General features: G+C 42.3%; 1 protein-coding gene across 5 annotated transcripts in view; it reads right to left on the reverse strand.

Annotated features, from left to right (window-relative positions):
* FRMD4A (FERM domain containing 4A) overlaps nt 1–21496 on the reverse strand; it is a 509371-nt gene that overhangs the window by 208347 nt on the left and 279528 nt on the right. For all 5 annotated transcript variants that reach the window (XM_043884599.1, XM_043884598.1, XM_043884597.1 and 2 more), the window contains exon 2: nt 11466–11531. In XM_043884599.1, coding sequence (XP_043740534.1) covers nt 11466–11531 — 66 coding nt within the window. The remainder of the gene's footprint in view (nt 1–11465; nt 11532–21496) is intronic.

The following is a 21496-nucleotide window of genomic DNA, read 5'->3' on the forward strand; positions in this document are numbered from 1 at the left end:
GTAGCATTTCCCCAGAGGATGAGGTAGATAACAATTCCACTTTACCAAGAGGTAGCAGAGGAAGCGGCTTGCCCAGGTTACCATAGCCACTAAGTGGTCCAGTTTGGGCATCGGATGGCCCAAGATGTGCAGCGAAGTCTTCTGAGCATGTTACGTGTTCTAATTCATTGAATCCTAATCATAACTCCATGAGGCAAGTTCTAAAATTATTGTATAGATAAAATTACAGCAGGAAGATTGGAGGCAGTTTTGATTCCTGGGTTACAGATAAGGAAACTGAAGCTTAAAGAGGCTGGACAATTGGCCAAGGTGATGGAGCTACTAAGCATCAGGTTGGTAACTCCGGGACCATGACTGATTTAAATTCTGGCCAGGTTTTGAAGCCAGGCTGTCTGGCCCTTGAATCTGTGCTGTCAGTGACAGATTGCTCCTCCCCAGAGCCATACAGCCTAATTTTGAATCAGGTATCTACTCGTTCCCTGCTGTGCCACCCTGAATAAGCTACTTAACTGCTCTATGCCGAAATTTCCTCATCTGAAAAATGGGAAGAATAATGGAGTTAATTATTATCTGATGATTCAGCACATATGGAACCCTTAGAACAGTTTGGTACAGAAAGAAGTGCTCAGTTAGCTATACTGATGATGAATCACTAAGCCATAAAATTTCCCAAAGCATTAAAAATTGGCTTTGGGAATTAAAGCTCTAATCGTATTGAACTGTTTGGGAATGTGTTCATTTGCATAAAGTAAAGTATACTTATATTTTCTATCAGCTGGTTTCTATCTAGTGATTTCTAAACCCTGAGGGCTCTGCTGAGACCCCTCAGGTGAGTCCCTGTCAGGGGTAAGGAACAAGCCAGAGGGGTTCAAACTTTCTCCATTTACATGACACTGAGACTATAGTATAGTATAAACAGAAATTTTAAAATCCAAGTATTTTAAAATCCAAGTTTATCTACAGTATTATATTAGGTTCAGGGGTATAACATAGTGATTCGATATTTTTATAGAATGGCTGCCATCAAAAAATACAACAAATAACAACTGTTGGCAAGGATGTGGAGAAAGGCAACCACTAGTATCACCATTGGTAGGAATGTAAGTTGGTGCATTCACTGTGCAAAACAGTAGAGTCCTGAAAAACCTAAGGCCCAGAACTACCATATGATCCAGCAGCTCCTTGCCTGGGCATATATCTGAAGAAAATGAAAATACTAATTTGAAACAATATATGCACTCTAATATTCAGAGAAGCATCATTTACAATTGCTAAGATAATGGAAGCAACTTAAGTGGCCATCAACAGATGAATGGGTAAAGAAGTTGTGATACATATACACACACACACACTGGAATGTTACTCAGCCATAGAACAGAATGAAAATGTTGCCATTTGCAGCAACATGGATGGACCCACACAGTATTATATGTCGTGCAGTAAGTCAGACACAGAAAGACAAATACCGTAGGTTTTCACTTATATGTGAAACCTAAAAGATAAAGCAAATGAAACATGGAAACAAAAACACTGTGTGACTTGCCATATCATAGTCCTCAGAACCAAACCTGCGATATCTCCACAGTCTGCTGGACCCAGCAGGTGGCTCGATGTATGAGATGGGGGCTTTGGCAAGATCTGGAAATCTTCTGTGTTGCTTTGATAACTAAATTGTTGGTTCTTTGCTGGGCAAGTGAGCAACCTGGACAGCGGAGAGATTCAAGGGCTCTGGCGCAGGGCCACAGGGGTGGGAGGGACAGGGAAGAGCACAGAGCAGCCGAGAGTTCCCCAAACCTTTGATCCCTTCTCCCTCCCTCCCTCCTCTCCATCTCAGGCAGGATGGGACAAGTTTCAGCAGAGGCTGCCAGAACGCACAGCTCTGCCTCCCCAAATCCTCCTGCACCCCCTCCTTATAAGGGAGAATGGGGTGCCCTTGGTATAACTGCACAGACAAAGGGGTGCTGTTACAGCCAGTGGAGAACACACAGCCCATTGCAGAAGTAAGAATACCCCTGATGTGCAAAAAGTCGCCCAGCCCACCTCTAGACATGACCTTCTGCTGCAAAGGGAGGCACAGTGACATCTCTGCAGCACAGGGAAAGATGAATAATAGAGTTTTACCAAATGAGCAAGCGCAATTCAAGTCGAGCAATGTGCCAAAAATTAATGTGAGTTGTGGATAAAAAACAGAAAACACCCAGGTTCCTGTGAAGCCATCCTTTCCAGATGGCCGGCTCTCTCTCCATCTCCACACTCTCCTGGGGTGGGGGGGTGCACACACATGTGTGTGTTTTCTGTGTATCTTTCCCCTAGTGACACATTTTGCTGACCTGCGTTGTGTGTTAAGCTCATTTCTACCCCTCACCTTTCTCACCCTTCTTGGGCAAAGAGGCTACACCAGAGCCCACAGTCCCCACCTGCCTCCCAAGGCTCCTTTCTGAAAACACTGCTTTGGGTTACCTCGGAGAATTTGTGGAAACAATTTTGTAAAAGTATCAACAAAAAAAATAACTCAGCAGTAGCACACACATATACAAAACAAAGCCACAAAAATCAACTTTCTAGAGGGTCATTTCTGGGAGGTGAGGTGTTGCGCTGTCTTCCTCTCCTGAAATTCCCTTTCTTGCCCTCCACACAGTTTGAACCCCACAAAACTGTCTTTTCAGTAGGACATAATCAGCCAATATTGGCCATTTCAAAGTATTCCGAGTGATATGCTTAAAAGCCGGTTAAAAGTAATATCAAGGGAGAATGGTGTACAGAAACAGAGGGCTGGGGTGGAAGGAGGGTAAGGTGGGGAAGGAAGCAAAGAAGGGGATGTTGCTAACTAACCAGAGCCTGGACCTCAACCGCCTGGTACCTGGTTTCTCCTCCTTGCCCTGAACTGGCTGCTCCCTGAGTTGTGTGTGCCTGTATGCTGGGGTGTGTGTAGCGGGTGTGGCCCCCGGATGACTGCATAACCTGCTGAATCCTGACACTCCTCTGTCACAGCCCCACAGGGAGACTGAGGTTGGCTTTGGTTATCAAGCAGAGCAGAGCTCCCCAACTTTTCCATAAAGGCCCTTCATGCAAAAGGGAGGATGTGAAGGTCCCTCCTTCCTCTCGCCAGAGGTGGAAACTCCTGAGCTGCTTGTGGCCCCCAAGGGTATACTTTAAGAACTATTTCTAATTCCTCCAAGCCACTAATTTTGATTCCACTTAGAGTGACCATTACATACCATTATATCCTCCGTCTGTGATCCGTAACTTAACATCTATTTGCTTCACAATGTGCCTTTAAGATGTTAAATAGTATCAGCCACCCCAGGGGCTGGGAAGACATCTGTTTCGCTCATTTGGGGGAATGCCCAGCTTTGCAGCCAGAAGCTTAATAAATGATGATGGCCACTGCAGTGACTCTGAGGTCAGCTCACAGCACTGCTGCCTGACCCCCCTGGCTCCTGTTTTATGAGATGGCCTGGGGGCCTGGGAGGTCCCAGACAGAAGGTCCAGAACACCCAGGGCCCTTGGTCTGCTCCCAGCTCTGCACAGGGCTTCCCACCCCTGGCTGAGACCATACCTCCTGGTGACTTCAGTCCAGACAGGAGCAGATGGCCCTGCCAGCTCTCGCTTCAGTAGACAGGCTAGCTAGCAAAATAGACCACCCTTCTCGGCTGACAAGATATGGAATCAACTCTGTATATTTCTTTTCTTGGCAAAGTGCATTTTGGGGAAATTCCTGGCTTCCTTGGTAGAAAATAATCTTTGCATTTTTATAGAAAAACATGATAAACCATGGAAGTAGCTAAGCATGGGGGTGAGCGTGAATATGTATGTGTGTGTGCACACAGAGGAAACTCAGGGCTTGTTCATTTATTTCATGCAACACCATTAGAGTTCCAGATTTCTGAAAAAGTCAGGTGCAGGTTGCATTTTTTAAGCCTATTATAGGTAAGAATATTACTTTGCCTTCAATGCTGCTTTATTCAGAGGCTATATAAACTTACTTTATTTTTAAGCCTGTATCACTAGCATCTTTGTCAGGCAGAGGAAAGTGATGAGAAGCCAAGAATTATTGAATCTGCTGCTAAGTTTCTCTCATACCCGATACCCTCAGGCTAAGACAAGATGTTGAAACTCTTTATCATGTGTCAAATCTGTGTTTCTTGACTTTATCGATTAGAAACTGAGTTCAAAGAAACAGAACGACCCCAGGAAGCCCATCTTCAGTTCTCGATCTGAGATGAGGTTTGTTTTTTTAAACTTTTATTTATTTATCTGTAGCTGTGCTGGGTCTTTGTTGCTGCATGAGCTTTTCTTTAGTTGAGGCAAGTGGGGGCTACTATCTAGTTGTGGTACACAGGCTTCTCATCACAGTGGTTTCTCTTGTGGAGGACAGGCTCTAGGGTGCATGGGCTTCCACAGCTGTGGTGCGTGGGCTCAGTAGTTGCAGCAGATGCCAGGCCCGAGAGCACAGGCTCACTAATCGTGGCACATGGGCTTAGCTGCTCCATAGCATGTGGAATCTTCCTGGACCAGGGATCGAAACTATGTCTCCTGCCAATGGCAGGCAGATTCTTTACCACTGAGCATCACCAGGGAAGCCCTGAGAGGAGGTTTTAAGTCTTTAATTCTAGTCATTTATGAAGCTGGTGTTGGGGCCAACATGGCAGCCACATATTACATGAACCATCTCATTAAGTCTGATATTGATCACATATATTTCGTACTTGTGCAATGAAAGAGAATAGGCTGAAACGTCAGAGGAGCAGTGTTCCAGCTGCGTACACTACTCTGTGACCCTTGAGCATGTTAATCAACCTGTCTGAGTTTCTGTTTCTCCATCTGAATTAGCATTTTATTTACATAGTTAATGTGAAGATTAAATAAGATATGCTCCAGAGAAACTCTGTAAAGTGCCATCATTATTACAGAGGTCGTTCAATAGGAAATTTGGATAACCTTAAGCAAGTCTATTAGGTTTATAATTTTTCTCTTGCTTAAATGATCTACTCTTTATCCTTCAGAGATAGCTGTCCAACAGAAATATCATGGGAGCCTAACAGGAAATTTTCATGTTTTTTAGTTAGCCACATGAAACTAGGAACAAGAAATAGTTGAGATTAATTTTAATTATGTATTCTCTTTCATTTCACATAGCCTAATATTATTTCAACATGGAATCACTGATATAAAAATCATTAGTTAGATATTTTATTTAAAAGAAATGAAGTCTTCAGAATCTGGAGCATGATTTACAGTCACAGTCCATCTTAATTGGGACTGGCCACATTTCAAGGGCTCCAACTGTACCCCACAGTGTAGCTTTAAATCTCTCCTGATGTTTCTGTCGCACTGGTTTTATCAGGATTAGGGACACTATGTAATACACAAGAATAGTCCAGCTGCTATCTTTAATTCTCTTGAAAACACACTGACTTGTTTAAGTTTGCTCCATTTCTCAGAATCACAGGACACTTTGTTCCTCTACTTTAACGGAAGTAAATAGTTATAAATGTGCTGCCAATGGCCACTTAGAGATGGGGTCAGAGAAGAGACAGACAGTAATCTTAGGATTTGCCCCGCATCACTGGGCAGCTCCCTCTGTGGCAGGGGATGGAGAAGACTCTGGTGTGTTCTCTCATCAAAGGGAGGAAATTCTACTATGAGCATAATACCCACTCATCCAAAGAACCAGGAAAGACCTTGGCACAAGGCATCTCTGGAAGTAGAAGCTACATATCTGTTTTTCTCTCATTGGCTTGTCTTCCAGGAAGACAAGCTCTCACACAGTATCATAAGCCTCAAGAGACTCTAATAAGGAAGGACCACACCTCAGCCATTTCAGTCTAGTGAAAAATCTATTGTATTTTTAAGAAAGCCAAGAGAAAGGGCCCGGAATCTTCCCATTAACAGCTTCCAATCCTCCACCCACTGACCCTCACTGTCAGGAAATTCCTCTCCGTCTTATTGAAATGATTCTCACTAAGAGTAAAGCTCATTTCTCTTTCTTTGCTTCCAAAATGTTCCCTTAAATACACATTCAGATCAGAAAAAAGTGAAGAAAGTAATTTTAAAGGAATAACTATAGGAAGGCCAGATGCGAGAAGTTCAGTTTAATACAAAACAAGCATGGCACCCTCCTGGCATACTTCTGGTTATACAAGTATCAAGAGGTTGGTTGAGAAAAGTCCATGATGGTGGCCTCTTGTATTTTGATGCAGGGTTTTTCAAGTACGTTTCTAAAAGGTTGAAACAATTTGGTGCAATGGAGAAAATGCCACTGACTCTGTTGAATGGGAGTACGATGTGGCTGGACAAAGTTCACACAATGATGACCAAGGCTGAAGGGTTGACTTGTTACTAAATCACATCTTTGTGTCACAGTATGGTTCCAGCTGTCCGTAAGTGCAGTTCAGTGACTTAGGGCATTACATGGTCATGTCGTGGGTGTCAGGAACCTGCCTGTGGATTGAGGGATGAGCCTTCTGAATATTAATATCCCTGTATGTGAATTCTTGACCTCTGTTCTTTCCCCTGTACACATAATGTGGGATTTACTCAACACCATCAGGAACTTGGAAGCGCAGATTCCACTTGGCAATCTCAAAAGGGTTTTGTAATAAGCCTTCAATGTGGGGATTATGGCCATTTGCTCTGTAACCCTTAGAAGGGAAAGGCTTCCATTACAGTGGCCAGGTCTGCACAGGTGCAGGAAATAATCTCTGTAGTTGTCTGATTACCAGCATCCTTCTGATACAAAAGCAATTCTGGTTACATGTTGATTCTTAGCCCAGTGTTCTACCACTTCTGCTGCTGGAAACTGCTGCTTCTGAAGGTCTGTGGTCTAGCCTTGGATGAGTCTCTTACCCTAATCTTTAGCGCCTGAAAAGCTGGACCTCCCATGTCTGTTGCTGTTATCAATGCCCTTCATTCATTCATTCATCCTTGTGTGTAAACCTGTTTTCATCTTTGAGAGAGATGACCATTTCCTCCAAACTTGCCTCTCCATATTATAACCCCTGTGAGGTCAGTGTAGGAAACATCCACCCTTCCCCACCAGATCAAAAGATTAGGAAGGGTACTACTCAGTCCACAGCTTATTACAGATATTCTGGAACTGTTCTCAACAACGGCAAAAACATTAGCATTTAATATGCATAACAGTGGTGACTAAACAACTTACAAAGTTCTCAGTCTATGAAGCTGTTAAAAAAAAAAGGGTTCTGAGTCAAAATATTATATGCTATTAAAAACTTGGATCCCAATGAATTCGAGAATAGGGAATCCCCTAAAGCTTCTGTCAAGAGAGTACAATCCTGGACTACAGTAGCTTGTAGGATACAAAGAAAAGTCATATATTTAAGTTGGCTTTTGTCCATCCTTGTTTCTCCAAGTTCTGTTGCAACTCATACTGTAATAATATATGAGAGTTTAGAATCATTTCTTCTTCATTTTTTTTTCCCCTGAGGCAAGGAATACAACTTTATTCGGAAAGCCAGCTGAACAAGAAGATAGCAGATTAACATCTCAAAACAACCATCTTCTTCTTCATATTTTAAAAATTAATTTTATTGGGGTATAGATTTATACCGTTATGTATGTTACTTTCTGCTGTAAGCAAAGTGAAATCAGTTATACATATACATATATCCATTCTGTTTAAGATTCTCTTCCCTCATAGGTCACTGAAAGTGAAAGTGTTAGCTGCTCAGTTGTGTCTGACTCTTTGTGACCCGACTGTAGCCCGCCAAACTCCTCTGTCCGTGGAATTCTCCTCTGAAGAATGTTGGAGTGGTTTTCCATTCCCTTCTCCAGGGGATCTTCCCAACACAGGGATTGAACCTGGGTCTCCCGCATTACAGGCAGAGTTTTTTTTTTTAACCATCTAAGCCATTAAGGAAGCCCCATATAGATCATTACGGAGTATTCATTCAGTGGAGTTTCCTGTGCTACACAGTAGATCCTTATCAGCTATCCATTTTATATATAGCAGTTTGTATACATCAATCCCAACCTTCCAATTTATCCCTTCCCCCTTCAGTAACTAGAAGTTTGTTTTCCACATCTGTGACTGTATTTTTGTAAATAAGTTCATTGGTAAAAATTTTTTTTTAGATTCCACATACAAGTGGTATCATATATTTGTCTTTCTCTGACTTACTTTACTCAGTATGACAGTCTCCATCCATGTCACTGCAAATGGTGTCATTTTGTTCTTTTTTATGGCTGAGTAACATTCCTTTGTATATATGTGCAACATCTTTATCCATTTGTTTGTTGATGGACATTTAGGTTGCTTCCACGTTTTTTTTTTTTTTTTTGGTGCTAAACTGAAAGCAATTGGTTCTATGGTCCTTGAGGGAGATACTTCCAGAGTATCTTAGGATTTGCCCATGGTTTCATTCACAAGGATTTATTTAGTGACCTATGTGCCAGGCCCTGGGCTGGGTGTTGGGGCTACACAGTGATCATGACACAGACCCAGCCCTCACACTGTCGATGGCTCTGGGAAATGCCAAGTAAACAGGCCATGGCAGTGAGTTGTGATGAGTTGTGACAGTAAGAGCGAAACCTCAGGGGCAAGAGTGAAAGTTAATGTCACTGAGCAGGACTGTCAGCGGGGGGTCTTCCCAGGACAGACACCCTCCCCCCACCATGTCCTCTGCCTGCCTCTTATTTATAGAAGAACTTTAGCCTTCTCCAAGTTCCAGAAAATAAATTTAATCACAGAAGTGAGAAAATACAGAAACAAAGGAAATAAGCAAGACAAAATAATAATAGCTCAGCCATTAAACAATGTGAAGGACCTAGACCATAGATAATATTCTGAGCCATAGCCTTTGAGTTGCTCTGTAGATACTAACCCACCCCCTCACCAGGTGGAAGAAGTTAACTCTGTGCTGACCACAAACACAAAGACCCCAGCTTGGCTGGAACCAGAAAGCTGATGATGCTGACTTCCAATTACCCCACTACAAACCAATCTGAAGAAAGTCCACACGTTGATCACAACCTCATCATGTGTTTAAAAGCCATTCCCTGGAAGCCCTTGGGGTGTTCAGGCCTTTCAATCATTAGCTGCCTGGACTCCTATCTTGGTGAGTCGAAGTTGCTCAGTCGTGCCCGGCTTTTTGCGACCCTATAGACGATACAGTCTATGGAATTCTCCAGGACAGAATGCTGGAGTGGGTAGCCTTTCCCTTCTCCAGGGGATCTTCCCAACCCAGGGATTGAAGCCAGGTCTCTTGCATTGCAGGTGGATTCTTTACCAGCTGAGCCACAAGGGAAGCCCTTAGTACCTGCAATAAATGCTGCACTTCCCTTCACCACAATCTTGTTTCAGCAACCAGCCTTACTGTGTATGGGTGAGCAGACCCAAGTCTGATTGGGTAACAGTAAGACCCTGACCTGGGGGGACAAGGAAAGTCTCAGAGGGAAAAGTGTCTTCGAATTTGGGAACTGAAAGCTTAACAGAAACTATCCAGGGACAGAGGTGAGGGCATGGGAAGGAGTGTTCCAGGAAGAAGGAATAACATTTGAAGCATGTTCTGAAAAGGGATGGGAAGAGTATGAACTTCTCTTACTTGGTCCAATTCAACATTTTCTTGATGGTAAACGGTTGAAAATGCCCTTTCCAAAACTGCTGCACATCAGTAATTGCATCTCTTTTCAGTGACTTGAGACTACTTCAGATGCCCCCAACCATACCTCCCCAGAGCAAATCAGCCAACCGATTGTCATTTCACTGCCATTGAGGTGTCATTTCCTGTTTAAGAGGGTAGCTGCTTTCTAAGCCTTTAAGAGTTGATATTAAAAAGCATCTAAAACACACCAGACCACTCACCTCTCAGCATCTCAAGTTGACTCTTAACCATTTAAAGCTCCAAGTGCTTTATTAGTTTGTGATGCTGCTAACTGAAGAGATCTTGCTCACTTTATAGTCTCATCCACTGCCCCACCCTCCAATCCAAGCCAAAGTTTCAACTCTTAATAAGCCTGTGGTCCTCCGAATCTAGTCTAACAAGGACATAATCCTAAACCCGGGAGAACAGTACAAGGGTAGATAAATTAATCACAGCATTTAGTAGTAATAGTAAAAATGTAATAGTGGAAAAACTGTAAAGAAACCTTCAATGGACCTAAATAAGTAAGTGACTCAATACTAATGGAATATCCATTTTTGGAATTTATGAAGCTATTCACAAAGATGACAATTTTCAGTAACTTGGAAAAGGCTAATGAAAGACAACATTAAGTGAAAAAAGAAAACACAGAGAATTAGTCACACATGATTGCAACTATGTAAGAAATACAAATATGAAAAGTGCTGGAAAGAAATCTACCAAAATGAGAACAGGAGTTGAACTGTTAATTGCGGTTTTGAGCTTCTTCGCACAGTTTCTCTCCTTCCTACACTGCCTTTGTAACACCTTTAAAACTGAAATCTTATTAAAAGTAGTCACTCTTTAAGTTAGCAGTTTGAACATTTTCAAATCCAGGCAGCACAATGAGATCTGAGTGCCTCTATGTAAATCTCCCCACGGGAGCATAGTTTTCCCTCGTGAATGAGCATATGGGCATTGTTTCAACCCATTGATGAACTGCAGCATCTCCAGGGCAGATATGATGGAGGTTAAGGAGCACTGCCCTAAGAATATGATAGACACTGGAGAATATTAAGCAAATATGGTTAGAAAAGTTGGAGGTGAACAAGAGATTTGGAATTAAGTTCTTTAAATCAAGTTTGGAAACTTCACCATTCTTTAGGGCTCTGAGTAAAACAATGATACATATTTTTTGAAGCTGAACAAAACCAGGGTCCATTTCTAATGGACTAAATCTAATGCCTGGGTTCTAATGCCTGCTCTGACTTCTCTGCCATGGATAAGTTCTTTGTTTGGGGATAAATGATTTCCTATGTGTCAACTAACATATAGGTGATCAACAGTGATGGCAATGATGACCTCTGGGAGGGAGTTGGGGTTACTCAGCCTTTAGAGAGAAGACAGAGCCAGGAGATTGCTATCCTTTCGTCACACCTATGAAGGTTTAACTTGAAAATAATGAACTATTTTCTGTAACTCAAGCAAGGAAGATGACAAAATCAGTCTTGTAGCAAGAGTTCTCTAGGTTATACTATAGCTAACTCCTTCCATTCAGAAAGATTAGCTAATGGCAGTTGTGGAATTTCCTTTTCTAGAGATTTGTAACAATAGGTTTGATCTATATCTGGCCTTGAATGCCTTAAGGGTCCTGTACAAAGAAGCAGAATGAACAAAAATAGCGTGCAAGCATGTGTGCGTGCACACACACACACATACACACATATACACACAAACACCATGGTGTGCCCCAATCTTCTCTCAGAGATTTTAATAGAGATTTTTAAATGATTTATTTTCTCACCCACCCTTCAGCTGAATCAATATCTGAACTGCATCAGTTGCAGAAAAAACTTAGAAAGTTGGCCAAGAGTCGTTTACCTGAACTAGGAGTTCCAGCTTCCGGTCATCAAGAAGATGTACTTGACATCGACGGCCCTCCGTCATCTAAGAAGAAAGACAAATGATGGTCACCAAGAGTCTAGTGGCCTTTCACAAGGTTAGAGGGTCCCCATGCTGGATGCCAGCAGGCACATTCCTCTGGGCAAAACCTCCCCTGGGAGTTCAAGACTATAAGGCCAAGAAATGGCAGGATTGGTTCATTCATTCATTCAAAAATATTTATTGAACATTTTCTATGTGCCAGGTACTATTTTGGGAGCTGGTGCATAGTGGCACACAAGACTAGGTCCCTGTCCTCACGGAGGTTACATTCTTATGGGGGAGATGTAAAATAAACTAGCAAATGCATATATAACATAATATCAGGTGGTAATAGTTCTTCATTCTTGAGTCACTCTTCAATAAGTTTATCACTGTGCATTAGGGTCACAGTTCAGTATCTGGTCTCTGCCACCTCCCAACTCGTTCCCCTATTTGATCACAGGGAGCAAAAGACCACCCCACTGGCAACTGAACTTGATTTCTCTGTTAATCATCCCCTCTCATCATGTATGACTCTAGTCTCTACAGAACTGTCCCTTGTGTTACAGGAACCTTGGAGATAAAAGCTCACAGCTGAACCTGACCGCTCACCTTGTGCCCTTCACCAATAACATATCTGTACAATAGAAGGAGCACCTTGGCAGGCAGCAGGAGACCAAGTCAAGTCTTAACCCTGCTGGTTATTGGCTGCAGGACTTTGAACAAGCCTCTGTTCATCTCTGCACCCCCATCTCAGGTATTAAAACAAGTACGTGGGCCCACTGGGAGCAATGGTAAATGTTTAACAACCAGCTTTCTGGAAGGAAAAAGCTTTCAGAATGCTTCCAAATTTGTAGCATTTGCTGGAGCCCTGGCATCATCCTCAAAGGAAATCCTCTGAAGACCACTGCTTTCTGGGAGATATTAAGACAGCCACCACTCTAACCAAAAGACTCTTGCTGCTCCAAGAAGCTTCACCACGTCTGATTTCAAGCAACTGTCAGGACAACACGCAGAGTATTTCTAACAGACAGAGACAAAACACAGCACCTCCAGGTAGAATGATGCTGCGAGAGGGCAGGGAAGCTCCGTGCCTCTCCCCCATAACTTCCCTATGCGTTTCTTCTGTCGGGCTGTTCCTGGGTTTCATCCTTTTATAATAAACCAGTGGGGCTTTCCAGGTGGCTCAGTGGTAAAGAATCTCAGTGGTAAGAACAACAACAATAAAGCAGTAATAAAGTAAGTAGAAACAAAACAAGAAAAACCTAATACATACCACTTCAAGAATGGAGATACTAGCAAAGGCCAGTAAAATAATTAGGATGTGTTAAATTGATTTATTTAGTTATTATAGTATGTATTAACTTTGTTCTAACATAATTTATTTAACTGTAAGTTTATATAATTTAGTGTTAATAATGGCTATGTTTTACAACTGAAGCACAGAATTCCTGAAAAGATAACAACTATGCTCACAAGTGAGTATGAGCCACCCCAACACAGCTGCCTGGACCCGAAGACTTCAAGACTCCTCCCAGTCTTTGGCTTTGCATATGACTGTAGCCCCCACTGAAGCCACCTTCTCTTTCCCCAGCTATCAGCCATGTCATGCAGACCCAAAGGAAGGATGAACATGGACTGATTCCGGCCTTGCCTCACTTCATGGGCATCGCAGTACGTTCTCAGGAGTGCTTTCTCCAGGAAACACGGAGAAGGCAGCCTCTTCTCTCCTTGCCCAACCCGGCTCCTTCCCTGACCACTGGCGTGTGCAGAGCTGTTGTCTATTCCCACAAGAGAATTCTTTCTCCTTCCTTCAAAGAAGCCAACCAAGTCATAGTATTATTCATGCTTCCATCAAGTCATATTATCACTCATAGTTATTTATAAGAATATGATTCAGTCATAAGAAAGGAAATCTAGCCATTTATGACAACGTGGATGGACTTGTAGAGCATTATGCTAAGTAAAGTAAGTCAGACAGAAAAAAATACTGTATGATCTCACTTATATGTAGAATCTAAAATAAACCAATGAAACAAAAAAGCCATGAACTCCTAGATACTGAGAACATGTTGGTGGTTGCCAGAAACAGGAGAATGGGGGTGGGGGTGAAAACTGGGTGAAGGTGGTCAAAAGTACAAGCTTCCAGTTAAAATAAGACTTGGGTATGTACTGTACAGTCTGCTGACTATAATGAACAATACAATATTGTATATTTGAAGACAGCGGATATCAAAAGTTCTCATCACAAGAAACAAATTTTGTAACTTATATAGATGTTAACTAGACTTATTCTGGGGATCACTTAACAACATATACAACAGAGATCAAATTATGCTGCATGCCTGAATATAATCTTATAAACCAACTATATCTCAATTTTTTTTAAAAAGGAAAACTACAAAGTGAATAAAAAACTTGGCTGGAAAAAAAAAAATCCATCAGTTTCATTTCAATCATTGCCCAATCTAAGTTCAAAGAAAGCTATTATAATTTTAAATTATGCTAAAATATATGCTGCCATACCAAAATGTATAAATGATTCTCTTAACAAAAAAGAGCATCCAAAATGTTCACATTTCAATAGAGCAGCTGACAGCAACTGCACAAGCATTTTGGATAACATTTTAGATATTCAGCAATTCAGCTCTTACTAGGACGAACTCAAGGTCAACAGAGAGGGAGCTCTAGGAAGGGGAGTGCTACAACCATCTTGAATATTATTTTGGAATTCCTTTAAAAACATTTATGAATATTAATGGTTTGAGAAACTTTTCTGAAGGGTGGGGACAACATTTTTTAATTTTTAAATTTATTTTAATTGGCGGATAATTGCTTTACAATGTTGTATTGGTTTCTGCCACACAAAAGTGAATCAGTCATACGTATACATATATCTCCTCTCTCTTGAAACTCTCTCCCACCCTCCCCATCCCATCCTGTCCCTCTAGGCTGTCACAGAGCACCAGGTTGAGTTCCTTGCATTATACAGCAATTTCAAAGCTAAGGACAATTTTAAGGAATTTTAAGAAATTCTGTTTGTCCTTTCCATATATAAAACACAAAGTTCTGAACTTCTTTATACTGTAAACGGTTAAGGGTATAAACATGTACTTGAGTTACTTACTCACATTCTAATAAGTTGTATAAAAACCAAGGAAAATCAGTATCCAACAGACATTACTATATCAAATAAAGTTCTATTCACGGCCATAAAGAAAAGGTAGCCTTATTATTTTTCCTAAAATATTTCCAAACTTGCAAAGTGTGACGTGACCCTGAGTTCATACCCATATCTAAGGTCAGACTCGCATGCCTGAGTCTCATTTTCATCTGAAACATACAATTCCATTCCCTGCATCTCATCTTATATGCTCAGACATTTAAAGAAGTAGCTGTACATTCAGATGTTAAGATCTACCCAAGGATCTTTCAACGTCATTCTTCCCTTAAACAAAATCTCACTACTAAATCTTGGGGGATTTACAAGCACACTCCCTATTCTAATAGGAAATTTGCTTCCCTGGTGGCTCAGACGGTAAAGCGTTCGCCTGCAATGCGGGAGACCCGGGTTCAATCCCTGGGTCAGGAAGATCCCCTGGAGAAGGAAATGGCAACCCACTCCAGTATTCTTGCCTGGAAAATTCCACGGACGGAGGAGCCTGGTGGGCTACAGTCCATGAGGCCGCAAAGAGTTGGACATGACTGAGCGATTTCACTTTCCCTTTTGGAAGGCAAACTGCCCCTGAGAAAAATCTGCACAGAGAAGTGAGTCTAAACAGAAACTCAACTTTGAATCATCATGTTTTTGAAAGCACAGCTTTCTTTTGACAGCACAGCTGTGGCTCTTTTTTTCCTCAAAAAGGAGACCTGTTTGTTGTTCCACATGGATGGAAAATAGGAGCATCTTGCTTTCATCATCAGCTGAGAAAAGGTTTGCCATCCTGGATGTGTGTAGAGAGCGGCTGGACATCTGTAGCTTTGTCTGGCTTCCCAGGCACAGTGAAATTTTCTTCTGAATACTAACAATTGCAAACTAATACTGCTTTCCTTGTTCTCATTTTCAGCTGCTCGGGCACAACTGGAGGGCTGGCATTGCCCTCAAAGGAAATCCTTTCGGAGAACAAGGCATCTTGCAGATTTCAGCTGGCTACCTCTCCAGCCATGAATCGACTTGTTACAGAACAATTCTATACCAAGCAGATGCCTGCCAAGTGCACTGTGATGCCAAAGGATACACAGAATAGTGTGATTTTGGAAATAAGGTGTCCGCTCTATTTATCCAACTTTGCTGTTAAGACATACAGTGAATCACGAAAACTATGCACAAACATGGAAATGCATGTATGATACAAGCTTAAGTGAACACAGCAGAATATGAAATGTGTACTATAAAGGTAGCCAATACAATTGTGGGAATTAAGAGGCCAAAATAAAATAATTATGTGCTGCGGTAGCAGGGTTATGGGTGGTCCTACACCTCCACCCAAACATGACCGCACATCTTTTTTTCTTTTTCAGTTAAAAAATGCAAAAAAGAAACTTTATCTGGAAAAATGAAGGACTCTGCCTGAGGTCAGCTATAGGAAATGAAGCTTGAGAGGCTTCCTTCTCAGTAAATTCATTTTAGATTGCCTGTGAGATATTAAAATTAATTTTTAATTAGAGTTTTGTTGACTTACAATGTTGTATTAATTTCTGATGTACAGCAAAGAAAATCAGCCATACATACAACTACTGTTCCAGACTCCGTTCCCATACAGCTTATCACAGAGCACCAAACAGCGTTCCCTGTGCTATAGCGTAGGTCTTTATTAGTTGTCTGTTTCACATACCATAGTGTGCAGATGTGAATCCCAGTCTCCCAATTTATCTCTCTCCGCCCCTTGGAAACTGTGTTTGTTTTCTACATCTGTGACTCAATTTCTGTTTTGTAAATAAGTTCATTTGTACCAATTTTCTATGATTTTAACATACCAAGGCACACTAATTAATGTACAAGTGAGAATTACAATGGTCACAGACATTAGAACTCTTAAGACTGAAGGTCTCCCACCTTCTCTCCCTGCGGGAGGGAACCTGACTGTGTCCAGGAGGGGTCCAGGGAATGCAGAATGTGAAATGGGGGATTAGAAGTATCTGTATTTGAGGGCCTCCATCCACCAGAGCCTGACATATTCCTGATGGCAGAGGGGGTCTGTCCCAATATGACAGAGGGGTCCCCTCTGCAGGGTGTTACTGAAAAACAACTACCTAACCAGCGATGACAAACTCCCCCAAAGGGTGATTTTGAAGAGCTTTACATGAAGAGGTACCGGGTACCGAGTTCATCATGTGAAAACATGCTTCGTTAGGAATATTTTCTCTTCAAATTCAAAACAAAGTAAACCCAGATTCAATATTCTTCTCATTATCACCCTTTCCTCTATCTAACAGCCCCCTCTCCCTCTCTGAGTCATTTCTTGGATGTCTGCTCTGCCCTATTCCTGTCACTTTTCAAGTAATGGATCTACTATGCTATACACACTACAAAGAAATAGCCCTAGTCCCCTTGTTAATAATATTTTCATAGAAAACTAATGATATTATGCCAAAGGCGGCAGGGTAACAGATCTTGAACTCAGAAAAACATATGCTTTTAAAAAATTAAAATAAATTAACACATGTTACCATGATATTTCCTGAGATTAATTTATACTGGAACCGTTACCACTAAGACACTGGGGGCTGGGGAGAGTGTAGGGAGGGGGAGGAGAGCCAGGGTCACAGTTACCACATGACTACTTGTTCTGTGCCTAGTAAGTTACCACGTTGCAATTCATATTCATTCTAGAGATAATAATTTATGGAGCAATAAAATAAGAAATATTAAAGACTCATTGGAATTGCATGAAACAAAGAATTAACATTTCCAAAGCATACTTAGGAAAACTATCAATACTCCTCCAAACAACCTGAAATCTTATCTTTTTTTTTTAATTTTATTTTTATTTATTTATTTATTTAATTTATATGCAGGACAGAAAAAGAGACACAGATGTATAGAAATCTTATCCTTTAAAACGTTATCATCAGAACTTCCTTGGCAGTCCAGTGGTTAATGCTTCACCTTCCAATGCAAGGGGTGTAGATTCGATGTCTGGTTGGGGATCTAAGATCCCACATGCCACAGGGCCAAAAAACCAAAACATAAATCAGAAGCAATATTGTAACAAATTCAATAAAGAATGGGGCATCCTGAGGATGCCGGAAGCATGAGAGCAGCACCTCACAGTCTGCCCTCTGACCCAGGCCCCTCTGTGGCTCAGAAGGAAATTCCAGATTCATGACGATGAGTTCCCAGGGTAACTCATTGTTGGAGCATCTGCTCTTTGGGTCACCTCAACGTGTCACATCCCTTCAGTTTCCTCTGCAGACAAATGAAGACCAGGGACTCCCCTAAGTACCAGAAAGTCACAGGATTCCAGAATCTCCAGAATCACGAAGCTGTCATACTCAGGAGACGAATAAACACAGCACATCCACAGCGGCCTCAAGAAAGTCAACCCCACAGTAAATAAATTAACAGAAAGGATATTAAACAAATTAAAAGTTATTTAAAATATTCATTGTTGGGACTTCCTTGGTGGTCCAGTGGTTAAGAATTCACCTGCCAATGCAGGGACATGGGTTCAATCCGTGGTCCGGGAAGATCACATACCACGAGGCAACTAAGCCCGTTGGCCACAAGAGAAGCCACCGCAATAAGAACCCCATACACTGCAACTCTGCAACTAGAGTCCCTGTTCCCTGCAACCAGAGAAAGCCCACACACAGCAACAAAGACCCAGCACAGCTAGAAATAAATGAATTATTAACTTTTCAAAAAGTTGTTAAAAAAATACTCATCTATCTGCTACCCACATCTAACCTGTGCCATGGAAATACCAGATATAATAAGCTATTGTAATATTATAATATAGTAAAAGTGCATAAGGAGCCTCTGCCCAGAACCTTTAAGAAAAATTGAAAGGTATATTGTCCTTTTTATTATAATTTTTCCTTCTGTCTGATTTATAGTGACATCATATTAAAATCAAGAAACTAATGGAAAGAAAGAAGATACCAGGTGCTAGACAGCAGAAGCCTGATTTAGGGAGAATGACCTTGTCCTGACTTTGCTCCATGACTTCTGGCAAATTATTTCACCTCTGTCTTTACTATGAGTCTCCGAGGTACAGAAGGACACACACAGGCGTGTCCTTGAGGTTCTTGGCTGCTGAATACAGTCGGAACTGATAAAACCCAGATGAAAATGATTAAACGTGTGTCTTTATTAGAAACAAATTCACGTGGCAATGCATTGTAATAAGAACTGAAACAGCCTAGCATTCTTCAAAGCTTGACCAGCTGCAAGTGTGCATTTGATGAGGTCATGAGTGTAGTCAGTGGTTCACTGGAGGATCTTTGGAAAGCAAATTGTGGTGGCAGTGATGCTGCTGTCTGGGTCTCTCTGCCTCCAGCAAAAGGAAACTGGGTTTTCTCTGGTAACGCAGGAAGAGAAGTAATGCTGTTGTGGAGCACTAAGGGCTGGGGACAACAGAGAGCTGACGTGGCCCCGTGTGTCACAGGGAAGAAGAAATCTCACTCCATGTTGGCTCTGTTTCTTTTTCTTTAACCTTTGTATTCTATTGCTTGAACGAATGCTGCCTACAGTCTGAAATATATAGGACACCCCATTCTCAAGGCTCTGACCTTTAAAGGTAAAACTTTTCTATTCATTTAGAGATAAAAAGTTGCAAAACAGAGAACATTTATCTTGTTGAAGGTTTATAGGACCACTGTGACCAGAACTATGGTGACAGCTGCAAGACCAAAGGATTCCAACACCAGAAAGTTGGCAACAACCAACCACACCCCATCTCCTTCAGTATAAAAGAAGCCTGAATTCTAATTAAAGCAAGCTGGTTCTTTTGGACATGAGTCCACCGTCTCTTTGATCTGCTGGCTTTCTGAATAAAGGCTGTTTGTTGCTCCAACAACTCATCTCTCGATTTATTAGACTGTCATGCAGCGAACAGTACAAGCTCCGACTTGGTAACAAGTGGACAATTTTAGTCCCCAATTCTGCTGCCCTGCAGACCACTGCTCTGTGTGATCAAGCCACAAGTCCTACTGGACCATCATTTCAATCCTCTCCAGATGGGGCTGCAGGTGAGAGGATCAAAAAATTCATCATCAGTCTTGGGGCATAAAGTTGAAATAATGAGGGATAGACTTAGAAAGTCAAAGGAGAGGACAGCCAGTCCACTGATGGGCTCATGTGATCCCAGTGAGGAGGAGCTCCCAGCCAGAGCTCTGTTGTAGGATGTAAGGAAGGAAGGGACATTTTTTTCTCTTCCAACAAGACACTGCAATCTGAGGACAAGCTATAGACATGGAGGTTGGACAGGTGTGTCTCAGATCCAGAAGGTCAAGGCCCAAGAGGGGCATTTCAGTCCAGGGCTAGAGTGTGACAATCAGACTCTCCTGTCTGAGAGCCAACTACATAGTCAGGATGAAAAGGACACTGGGAAAGCCACACGCATGGGCCCTGGTTATGCACCACAGACACCCATTAAGTGAAAGAAAGTGAAAATGAAAGTCGCTCAGTCGTGTCCAACTCTTTGCAATACCATGGACTATACTGTCCATGGAATTCTCCAAGCCAGAATACTAGAGTGAGTAGCTGTTCCCTTCTCCAGGGGATCTTCTCAACCCAGGGATTGAACCCAGGTCTCCCGCATTGCAGGTGAATTCTTTACCAGCTGAGCCACCAGGGAAGCCCAGACACCTGCTAAGTGACCACAGAATAGTGATGATACTACAGTTCAGTTAACAGACGTGAACGGAAGTGCAGGTGAGGCGTTCAGTTCCTGGAAGGCAGCAGTACTTTCTGAATTACATTCTAACCAGCTGGACACGGAAAGAAGAGTGACCTGGTCATCACACTTGGCTCCTGCTGCTGCCAGAGCATCTTCCGAAGACAATGATTTTCTTGACCAACATTTTGAGTACATTAGCAAGATCTCAATCTGCTAGCCTATCCAAAATACACTTGTTAACACATATTCACCTCATTCACAGCACATCTATAGGCAAGCTTTTGCTTTCTACCCAAAAAAGTTGTTTCCACACAACTTTGGTTCTGCAAGTAGAACAACTAAGGTCTTTGAAGATCCATGGAGACTCCACACTACTTGATGTTGTATTATTATGATCATTATTTGGAGAGGGCTGGGCAAAAGGAATGGAGCCTTCTCATAAGTGAAGGTGAGCTGGGAGTTTCGACATGAGAGGGAATCCTGGGAAGTCTGGACAGAGGATGTCTGGGAACAGAGGTGGGGATGTGTAGACAGCAGGATCCTGAGCAGATCTGGACAGAAGGCCCTGGGGAATAAAGGCCCGAGAAGGAGATTCCTGAGGAGGTTGTAAAACATCTCCTGTTGATTACACACTGTTGCTACCACTTGTGGGAGACTAATGCCTGAATGCTGGATCATGAGCCCTCTGAGATCTGGCCTCATCTCACCTGACCTGTTTTTTTTTGTTGTTGTTGTTTCCAAATGCTTTCCTTCCTCCCTAACCCCATCCCCGCAATTCCAAGACCAGTCCAAGTCCAGGACTCAACTGCCCTGGACTTCTAGGTTCTGTTCCTCTGAGGGCCACCCTTGTTTCCAGGCCCAGCCCATGCCATCTCTTTGGCCTGGAACCACCTTCTCTTCCCTCATGTCCCCAGAGGACAATCTCTGCCTGCCTGTTCCAGACTGCACACAGAAGGGGCTGGAGACACAGCAGTGATCAAAGGAAGCTTCATCTTGTTTCTCAGAGGTCACTAGTTTAAGGAAAAGATGGATGTGACTTTCATTCATTCTTCCAGACTCTATGATGATGCACAAGCTTTCTCTGCCCCGTTGGCCGCCAGTGGCAGGGGGCGGAGGGGCAGGGAACGGTGTGTGTGATGTGTGATT

The sequence above is a fragment of the Cervus elaphus genome, chromosome 23, assembly GCF_910594005.1.
Source record: "Cervus elaphus chromosome 23, mCerEla1.1, whole genome shotgun sequence".
Classification (NCBI taxonomy): Eukaryota; Metazoa; Chordata; class Mammalia; order Artiodactyla; family Cervidae; genus Cervus; species Cervus elaphus.